Source organism: Megachile rotundata, chromosome 6 (assembly GCF_050947335.1).
Source record: "Megachile rotundata isolate GNS110a chromosome 6, iyMegRotu1, whole genome shotgun sequence".
NCBI lineage: Eukaryota > Metazoa > Arthropoda > Insecta > Hymenoptera > Megachilidae > Megachile > Megachile rotundata.
Genome location: NC_134988.1, coordinates 6,588,684 through 6,599,261, shown reverse-complemented (window position 1 = coordinate 6,599,261; position 10,578 = coordinate 6,588,684). Strand labels below are relative to the sequence as shown.

The following is a 10,578-nucleotide window of genomic DNA, read 5'->3' as shown; positions in this document are numbered from 1 at the left end:
GTTGTAAATTTTCCATTTTTAATGCACCCCATAAAATATCATGATATTCCAAATTTAAACTTGTACCACAAATCCTTATTTCAATCTGAAACTTACCTTGAAGTTCCTTAATATCTATTACGAAACGTATACATTGTTTTGGATAAGGATAAAAATGAAATAGAAAAATTAGAGAACAGTGTAATTTTCATTTTTCACAGTACATTCAATGTCATAAAATTATTCTCTCATCATTTTCTCCTTTTGCCTAGCAAGTTTCTTTTTACTGAGTTTCTTTTTTGAAGGCTCCTCTTCTGGACTCTTTATTACAAAATCTTCCTTTTCGGTCAAAATTACTTCGATGTGACACGGTGAGCTCATATAAGCTGCAACATAAAAAGTTAATTAAACCACTATTCAAACCGTTATTTCAAATAATAAGAATTGTAGATACTAACGATTGATGCGACCATGAGCTCTGTATGTTCTTCTGCGTAAACAAGGAGCATGGTTTACTTGAATGTGATTAATTACAAGGCGGTCAATATCTAATCCCCTAACATCAGCATTACTCTCAGCATTTTTCAAGAGCTGTAGTAAAAACTCCGCCGACTTTTTAGGCCAACGACCTGAATTCAAACATAACAACCTTATCAGCAACAGATAATTAAATACACTTGAATTACATTACTAAAGATTAACTGAAATATACCTTGTGTGGTACCAAATTGTTTTGCTTGAGCACATCTGCCAACACCACCATTAAATCTACGGAATGGTACACACTCCTTGTGTTCAATTACATTCTTCAAGTATCTCTGTGCCCTCCGCAAGGGCATATTCTTAATAGCTCGTGCTGTTTCATGAGTGTTCTGCAATGCAAAGTATATGAACAACGCTTAAAAAAAAAGCTTAAAATGATCTATCACGTTTAGAAAAGCTTAATGTGATCTAACATTATTAAAGAATTATATTAACTTCATAAAATCATCACAATAGATATTGTAAACACATCACTCATATGTTTGAGGTTAATGTGCACATATAGAATAATTATTTTATTTACCTTGAAGTGCACTCGCAAATTCGAGCCTCGCGCTTTGCACGATTTGGTCGCATTCACCGGTTCATGCGAATAACGTCCCATTGCGTTCTGCAATTATAAAAATGTGGTAACAATTTTTGGTAGCACTCTGGCATCTCGTTAACGTAGGTGTCGCGGCTTAACCTGCCGTCACGCGAATTTGAAATTCAATAATCATCGTTTACTAAACATTTACTACACACTTTTTGAATGAAATAACAGTTTGGAATCACATGTTTAAGGATCACATAACGTCAAGCCAATTATTTACGTAAAACCGAAGATGCAAATAGATTCATAAATTGCTGTGGGTCAAGCCATACATACCTCTCAACAGCACGATTTGAAAGGAAAAGACGTCACGTGTGCAACTAGAAAGAGACTTCCTGTAAAATGCTAGCTACCAACATAAAAATTTCTAGGGAATATAAAAGTATTCATCTGTTTGCATATTCCTTTATACGAAAGAACAAGAATTATTTTTGTACGAGTATTTAATTATTTTATTATTGTAGTACTCTACCATTTTATCATTCTAGTATTCTACTAATTTGACACTTTCACCATTTTATTATTTTACTATACAACTATATACTACTATTTTACTATACTATATTCCATAAAGGATTGTACTAACTCCATTACAATTTATTTCTACCTTCGTGATCATATACGTGGTGTAAAATAACAAATTAACAACGGAAACCTGTGATACAGTAAATGTACAAATAGGAGGACAAGTATACTTATTTCTTAAACATATCCACAAAATATATTAATATAAAAAAAAAGTATTTTAATTGATTTGCGAAATATACTACAATAAATAATAATTAAAAATCATGATACTTTCTACCTACTGGGTATATACTTTCATCGAAATAATCGTCACAAATGCGCATGCGATTGTCATATATTATAGAGTATATAGAACTACATTTTTCTTACGAGATATACTATACATTTTCCTAATTTATTATCTTTATTGATCACTGATTAATTATTTCTATTGAAATACCACTAATCCGAATTCTATAATATCAATTTATTATATTTTACAATAAAATAATAGAACAAATAAAATACATGTATTTAGAAATTTCTTTCTAGGAACATTTAACCATTGTGCGTAAGTTTGTCGTTGTCCCGGGAAGATTTGTATAACCTCATCTTATTTGCAGAATATTTGCAAAAAAAGATGCATATAGGTGCTATTTAATGATCATCATTATCAAATGAATGATCTTTTAAAACAAGTTGCACAATTTTGAACGATTTACCGAACGGTAGATTCCAGTGAGAAATTTGACAGTTCGAAGCTTGACAGTTCCGCTCCAACAACATTCTGACTTGAAGCCACCCTTCCCTTCATTTTTTAACAAAATTCACAACAAAAATGATTTCGATAGCGGTACCTGTAGCATGATTTAAACAAATATAAATAAGAAAACCTAATATTTTCGACTGAATAAATTCTCAGTTGATTAAAAAGGTGTATCCAATTTTTGCAAGCGTCGATAAGTGAGATAATAGTGTATTAGTAGTGATTGTTTAATTCCATATACCAAATGTCAAAAAACAAATTGAATTTAACGCTACCACCTGGCTCGATAGAACCAGTACCAGCTGTATCACCATCACCACCAGTTCCACCGTTGCCCATTTATTCAGAACCACCAGTAATTCCAGAGTAATTAATTTTTATTATATCATGAATTATATTTATTTGGATTGGCTTTTTAATTTGACTTATTTTGATTGCAGCGGAGTTATGGGAAAAATGAGCATAGATGCTATTCAAGAAAGGTTGGAGGAATTAGAAATGGATGAGGAACAAAGAAAAAGACTGGAGAGCTTTTTGGGCCAAAAAGAAAAGGTTGGAGAATTGTGTGATGAGGACTTTGAAAAACTAGGTGAACTTGGTGCTGGTAATGGTGGTGTTGTTATGAAAGTGAGACACAAAAAGTATGGACTTATAATGGCAAGAAAGGTGTGGTAGTATTTATTACATTTATTTACTTCTACTCTACAATTGAACTAAAAATAATGTTTATAACATTCCAGCTAATACATTTAGAAGTTAAACCTGCTATAAAGAAGCAGATAATTAGAGAACTAAAAGTTCTTCATGAATGTAATTTTGCGCATATAGTTGGATTCTATGGTGCTTTCTATAGGTAATTAAACTTACTGGACTATAATCTTGTTTTATATCTAACATGTACTATTTCGCTTACTACAGTGATGGTGAAATTAGTATATGCATGGAATATATGGATGGTGGATCATTAGATTTAATACTGAAAAAAGCTGGAAGAATTCCAGAACCCATATTAAGCACAATTACTTCTGCTGTAAGTATAAAACAACTTGATATTCTTTCATATTTGAAAGAATATACCTTATATACTTATGATTATAAATATCAACTTATTATTAATTATTATAAATAATAGTATTATAAGCTAAGTCTGATATATTTAGTAATAAGTTTCACGTGCCATCATTCCACGTGGATATTTACGGATGCACCATCTTCTAAATTCATCATACGCCCAGAGAAATGCACCAAGTGGTAAACTAGGCCAATACCAATAAGCACTTAATGGCATAAATTTTAATATTTTTCCTATTCCTGGCACATACAAGAGAAATCCAGTTAAAATGATTTCAAAAATCAAAGAAAAATTCAAAAACCAGTTATCCATTCCTTGTTCTAAGATTGAATTAACTCTAGTTTTGCACATTATTAAATCTATGAGTTGAGTTATAACAATAGATAAGAAATATCCGGTACGAGCTTCGTTCAGTAAATCCATCCTTGTATCATAAGTCCATGTTTGCCCATATGAATCTTGCAAATCATTAATGGATTTGTTTTCCCAATCTAATCTTAATCCTAACAAGCGATCAGGTAGAAATCCATTTAACATAAGAATCATAAAATAAGTGTAGAATCCGGCTAAGGACTGAGTCATTCCGATCTGACCATAAGCAACGGATATCAAACGCCTGTTTACGAGCTTATCGTATTGCGGATTCCTGGGTGCACGCTGCATTATGTCAGATTCGGCTTTCTCATAGGCTAGCGCTATTGCTGGAAGTAAATCTGTCCCTACATCTATACAAAGAATCATCTCAAGGATGAGGGGTAAAGGAATAGCAAATATTAAACTACTTAGCATAGGTATCATCTCGGGCACGCTAGAAGTTAAAGTATAAAGTATCGATTTTTTAAGATTGTCAAATATCAGTCTACCTTCTTCAATTCCAGTTACAATAGATGCAAAATTATCATCCATAAGAATCATGTCGGCTGCGTTTTTCGCCACGTCGGAGCCAGTTATGCCCATAGCCACACCGATGTCCGCTTTCCTCAATGCTGGTGAATCATTGACTCCATCACCAGTTACTGCGACAATCTCCCCTAGTCGTTGACAACTTTCTACGATGAGTAATTTCTGTTGTGGAGATGTTCTCGCGAAAACTATTTCCTGATAGTTTCGTATAACGCGATCCAATTCTTTTGTGTCCATGTTTCTCAGTTCAGAACCAGTAATGATTATGGCGTCGCTGTCATCATCAGTTATTTGAGTGTATGATTTATTTTGTAATATTGCTCGTTCGTATTTAGTTTCATGACCTTCGCCTATGATGCCCACCTTTTTTGCTATTGCCATTGCTGTCACTGGATGATCACCTGTTACCATTATTACTTTGATACCAGCTGTACGACACTTTTTGACAGCATCAGGCACAGCTGGTCTCGGAGGATCAAGGAGACTAATTAGTCCAACGAACCTGTAACCCTTTGTTGGGAAGTTGTATGTACTTGCAGAGTCAGTATTGAACTTGAAGTCTACACCATATTTACTGGCAGGCAAATGAAGATCACAATAAGCTAATACACGTTCACCGATATATCCTAACTCTGCACAGGCTCTTCGAGAAATTGTCAGATCCAGTGGAGTCACCTCTTTTGTTTCTCCATCAGAATTTAATATATGGGAGCACTTTTCCAGGATTATTTCTGGTGCACCTTTCAAAATCATTGTATATCCATCTTCATCCTGATGAATGGACATTTGGTACTTGGTTACAGAGTTGAATGGTATTTCTGCAACCTTTGGGTGGGCTTCTCTGAACTTCTCTGTAGAGTGTATATGTTCACAGAATCTGAGGATACCTGTTTCAGATGCGTCACCGAGTATCTCTCGTTCTTCTATCGGGCTCACTAAGATGAATTCCGTAACAAATTCTGCGCGTAAACAAAGAGTAGCGTTTTTGATCATTATGTTAAAAGCTGGTTTATCCAATAGTAGATGCTTCTCAATGCCTAATATTTGGCCTGGCGGAAAATGGTACCTTGTGTGTCCGAACCATAAATTAGACACACTCATTTTGTTTTGTGTCAGAGTTCCAGTTTTATCTGAACAAATGGTTGAGGTAGATCCAAGTGTTTCAACAGCTTCCAGGTTTTTAACTAAGCAATTCTTTTCTGCCATTTTTTGTGCCGTTAGTGTTAAACTTGTGGTAACGGTGACAAGCAAGACTTCAGGAACATTGGCTATCACTATACCTAGCATATAAGTAAATGCTTTGAGGATATTGGGCTCAATTATCAATGATAATACAAAAAATAGCGTTCCAAATAGTACAGCTACAGTGGTGATTATTTGAACAAAGTGTCCGATTTCTTTAGCAATTGGTGTATCCTCTTTTTCAAGCTGAGATGTAAGACCAGCGAGTCGTCCTATCATTGTGTTATCACCGGTGGCTATCACTATGCCGTATCCTTCTCCATCCACGGCAAAAGATGAGAAAAAGGCGACATTAGATGATTCTAAGGGATTTTCGTCTGTAGGATAATTTGTTCGAACTACAGGTTCACTTTCACCGGTAATGCTTGAGTTTTCAACTCTAAGCTCCTGACATTTTATGATCCTGATATCAGCTGGTATTTTATCACCGAATTTAATATGTACTAGATCCCCTGGGACTAACTCCTCAGTTGCTATACGTTGTTTAACACCACCTCTTATTACTGTTGCAAAAGTAGGTACCATTTTTTTAAATGACTCCATCACCTGTGAAGTTACAAGAGGAAAAGTATGCTTGAGATTCAATTTGAATTTATAAGTCTGAGAATAATACTTACTTTTGTATTTTTACTTTCTTGTACATATGCACATATTCCTGAGAGTAAACAAATCAGTATAATGATAACTCCCAACCATTCAATGCCACCACCTGTACCTTCAAGTAGCATACTGAGTCCGTACAAAATGAGGCATAAAAATGCACAGCCCCATAACAGGCCAGCGAATCCATGAAACATACACTTAATGAATTTAATGTATTCTGGAGTTACTTTAGGTGGGGTCAGAGCATTTGGTCCCACTATATGGAAAACCTTGCTCACCTCTTCTTCTGTTAAACCATTATCAACATCAGTATTTAATTTATGACATAGTTGTTCCAAAGGAATCATATGATCTTCGGTTCTCAGTTCTTGGTGTAGATCTTCTATTTCACCTACAGTAAGCCTTTTCTTAGTGATTGGAGCAGAATTTGTATGTTTCATAATTTCAGCTGCTATTTGCATTGCATTTGAATCTATTCAAACAGATATGAATATGGCATCTTTAAAATTCAATTTTTTCTTTATGGCTAAAGTCAAGGCCTACTTGTTAGAAAATGCACTTACATGAGTTTGTATAACTATTTTTTTTTATAGGTTCTGAAAGGTTTGAGTTACTTACGAGACAAACACGCGATCATGCATCGAGACGTAAAGCCGAGTAACATTTTGGTAAACAGTGCAGGAGAGATAAAAATTTGTGATTTTGGTGTTTCTGGACAATTAATCGATTCTATGGCTAATTCTTTTGTTGGAACAAGAAGTTATATGTCTGTAAGCATTTAGCAAGATAAATATGATTATTAATTTAGAATATCTATTTTTTACATTTAGTTTATCTATGGATCTCTTTGTTTACAGCCAGAGAGGCTTCAGGGTACACATTATTCGGTACAAAGTGATATTTGGTCCTTAGGATTATCACTTGTAGAAATGGCCATTGGAATGTACCCAATTCCCCCACCAGATGAGAAAACTTTGGCTACAATATTTAGTACACCACCAGGTCAACCACCAGCAGATAATACTGCTACAAACAATGCCTCTACACCAACAACACAGTCACCTGGTCACAGTTAGTTTCTTTTTATTCATTTTCAATCTGTTTTGACAAAATATATTACTTTTATATATTTTAGATACAGGTAGTCCAAGACCAATGGCTATATTTGAATTATTGGATTATATCGTTAATGAACCACCTCCAAAATTGCCTGCTGGAATTTTCAGTGATGCTTTCACAGATTTTGTTGATCGCTGTTTGAAGAAAAATCCTGCTGAAAGAGCAGATTTAAAAACATTAATGGTATGATAATATTCTATTTAAATGAAACAAATGATAGTTTGTATTCCTTTAATTCTATTCTTTGATGCGTAGAATCATGAATGGATTAAGAAAGCTGAATCTGAAAATGTGGATATTGCTGGTTGGGTATGTCGCACAATGGATTTACAACCGACCACTCCAACCCGTTTAGCGAACGTACAATCCTGAATAAATGTCACTCTTACATACTTGACTACCTATATACGCGTTCAGTACTCTTAAGTGGATTTTAGGTTCTTTTTGTTTGATTCATGTAAACAGTGGCGTTTGTGAATTTTTTCTTTTATATTATAACAATCCATGGAATTGAAGTTTTCCGCGATTTTAAAAACAGACTAATTAAAATTTGTCATTAGTTATATTATTGCTCAATAATTCATTTCTTGTTTGAGCAACAGCATTTATTAAATAGAATTAAGATATGCTTTGACATGTGTATCACAAATTTATTCTCTTTTGAATAATCGAATTTAGCTATTTAAAGATGTAAGCTGTTAGTTTTTAATGGTATCTTTAAATGATTATTAAATTTAGGGCATTAAATTATTTTTATCTATGTATTATGGTCCGATTTTAAAATCGCGGTAATGATCACGTAAGACTTAATAAACATGATTGAGATATGATAACTTTTATAATGTACATAATATAATATGAAATACGGCAATCTACATTGACATATTTGCATGGAATACGTCACTGTGCTGAAATTTGATTTCATTTTACATGTGTTTTGTATCCTTATCTTATAATTTTGTTGAAAGTATGTAAGATAAACAATTATCCGTATAAGTTTAACATTATTGTACACTCATGGGCAAATTGTGTTCCCTATAATGATAACTAGAATCCATAAATAGGCATCGGATTTATAAGAACATAATTTGAGGAAGCAAGAGAAGTGTTGACTAGTGATCAAGTTACTAGTATAACATTTGTACCTGACATTTATAGAACACTGTACTATATTATCAACAAAAAGACTTTTGTTCTATCTTTGCTAAAATACCACGCTATTTTTTACTGAATAATCAGTCAGCGATCATGATTTAAAATAGTATTTCAACCAGTGGATACAGGTGTCTAAAATAACATATGTTTCATATAATTACAATAAAGTATCACTTATAATAATGCAATGCGAGTGTTATGTCATCACGAAATATTCTTTAATAATATTACAAACAGTACTTTATTGTAATTTGTGCAATTAATTCTGAAATACTATTTTATTAAACATCAATGCAAAACATTCATATAATAAAAAAATGTATTGTAAAATACTACATAAATGTTTGTTCTAAGTATTCTTTTTTAACGGCGTATGTTGAATTAATGTATCTTTGAAAATTCATTAATTATATTGCGTACATCGTGGATTAAAACAGTGATGGGCAACTATGCCCGCGAGCATATGTTGAGCGTCGATGGGTAGAGGCAGTATTTTGTAGGCGTTGTATTGTTTGGTTGTTAAGAGTAGGAAGATGTCTCTAGGTTTTTCTAGCCCCTTCTTAGGATTTTGCTAAGCTCTACTTAGATTTCAGAAGTTTGGAACTTAAGAATCTTGAAAGCATGAAAGTTGAAAATCTTAGAATTTTGAGACTTGGGGTCTTAGGACTTTAGGATTGTGAGCTCTTAGAGTCTTTGTAATTTTGGGATTTTGGAATGTTAGAGCTTTGTGATTTCATAATTTGCTAGATGTGTACGCCAATATCCATAAGTTCTTCTGCGGGCATTTGATCTGCCCATCACTGATCTAAAATATTATACTTCATAGGTGCAATTAACAAAATTTTTGATGCGCGTCCATGTGTTCACACAATAATGAATATGTACAATTGTATGTATTTGTATAGCTGTGCATTGAGTCTTTCTTGTGCAATTTTTGTGAACTGTATTTGAAAGATCAGCCGTTCGTTTGGCTACTTTCTTATTTACATATATTTCAGTAATTAAATATAATTAGAAGATGTTAATAATTTAATTATAAAAGCGAATAAGAAGGATAGGTATTAAGATTAAAATTTTATGAATCTTTATTCAGAAAAAAAATATTCAATCAAAATGTTATAAATACTATACAGACACTATTATACATTATAATTATGACTATATAAATACTACACTAGACTATTATGGGATAGCGTAGTATTTACATGGCATTGACTATAATATAGTATAATATCTATATAGTATTATTATTATATAGTCCATATCGATAGATAGATCATAGACAGATGTGTAATATTGTACAATCTAATATACATAGTCGCTTATCATTGTAATATGCTGATAAAAAATGTTTATATGTACATAGTATAATAGTAGTATAAGCATTCATATTCAGTTGTACGCAAACGTCACACTGTTATTTTTCTTTTATAAAAAAAATATCACTGATAGAATTATTAATTGGAGATCATCAGAAAGATTCATTACACGTTATAACATGTAGACGTAGTAAATATTTCGTCAAATTATATCCATATTTGCTTAGTCACTACATTTTTATATAAGCGAATGCAAATATAATTGTTAGCCTTTTCCGATTTGGCTTAAAAAATATCGGAGTGTACTATGAGCGCATTGTGATGTTTGCAAGCACAGTGAGGACACTCACTAATGTGCCTACGCGTAAGACGCCCAAGAACTGACCTTTCGTATTATATGTATTTATGTCTGATGTATCATAAACAGACAGAAACAGTTTCAATAGTTAAGTTCTCTGTTAAGAAAAGAAAATGTAAGATACGATAAATAATATACAATTAAACAAATTTTATTCGCTAAGCAGTGAATCTCAACTGTGAAAGGGATAATTACTTCTGGCACTTATTAAAAATATGTCGATATTCCTTGTTGCGAATTTGTGCATAATAATTGCTGTTGTATTGATTCACTGTCTAAATGTTGTAACTATTTAACAAATAAATTTATCCCACATTATAAAACGCGTTTTGGTCTTGAATTATACCTACACACTTATAAAAATATAAAATACTTTTTCTTAGGTGCAATAGACCAGATATCATTGGCTAACAATAGTTT

At 32.8% G+C, this 10,578-nt stretch overlaps 3 protein-coding genes across 6 annotated transcripts; 1 reads left to right on the top strand and 2 right to left on the bottom strand.

Moving 5' to 3' along the window:
* Positions 1-168: 168 nt before the first annotated feature.
* On the bottom strand, positions 169-1,435 carry RpL17 (ribosomal protein L17). The gene is made up of 5 exons (XM_012298533.2): positions 1,391-1,435; positions 1,046-1,132; positions 692-851; positions 438-608; positions 169-365 (listed from the first exon to the last, which is right to left on the bottom strand). The coding sequence occupies exons 2-5, from the start codon at positions 1,124-1,126 to the stop codon at positions 220-222; spliced, it is 558 nt and encodes a 185-aa protein (XP_012153923.1). The 5' UTR covers positions 1,127-1,132; positions 1,391-1,435; the 3' UTR covers positions 169-219.
* Positions 1,436-1,742: 307 nt separating this feature from the next.
* Positions 1,743-10,481, top strand: Dsor1 (mitogen-activated protein kinase kinase 1). Of its 2 annotated transcripts, XM_076533068.1 has the most exons (9): positions 1,743-1,803; positions 2,678-2,753; positions 2,828-3,053; positions 3,128-3,240; positions 3,306-3,417; positions 6,801-6,977; positions 7,065-7,278; positions 7,343-7,509; positions 7,582-10,481. In XM_076533068.1, exons 3-9 carry the CDS (start codon positions 2,835-2,837, stop codon positions 7,696-7,698), a joined length of 1,119 nt encoding a protein of 372 aa, XP_076389183.1. In that variant the 5' UTR covers positions 1,743-1,803; positions 2,678-2,753; positions 2,828-2,834; the 3' UTR covers positions 7,699-10,481. The 2 variants fall into 2 exon arrangements, with proteins under 2 accessions (XP_076389183.1, XP_012153885.1); XM_012298495.2 differs by lacking the exon at positions 1,743-1,803 and having other exon boundaries at positions 2,113-2,753.
* LOC100883686 (sodium/potassium-transporting ATPase subunit alpha) lies at positions 2,235-6,869 on the bottom strand. 3 transcript variants are annotated; one of them, XM_076533054.1, is made up of 3 exons: positions 6,771-6,869; positions 6,222-6,679; positions 2,235-6,150 (listed from the first exon to the last, which is right to left on the bottom strand). In XM_076533054.1, exons 2-3 carry the CDS (start codon positions 6,666-6,668, stop codon positions 3,544-3,546), a joined length of 3,054 nt encoding a protein of 1,017 aa, XP_076389169.1. In that variant the 5' UTR covers positions 6,669-6,679; positions 6,771-6,869; the 3' UTR covers positions 2,235-3,543. The 3 variants fall into 3 exon arrangements, with proteins under 3 accessions (XP_076389169.1, XP_076389170.1, XP_076389171.1); XM_076533055.1 differs by having other exon boundaries at positions 6,222-6,404; positions 6,486-6,776; XM_076533056.1 differs by lacking the exon at positions 6,771-6,869 and having other exon boundaries at positions 6,222-6,333; positions 6,486-6,609.
* Positions 10,482-10,578: the final 97 nt, after the last annotated feature.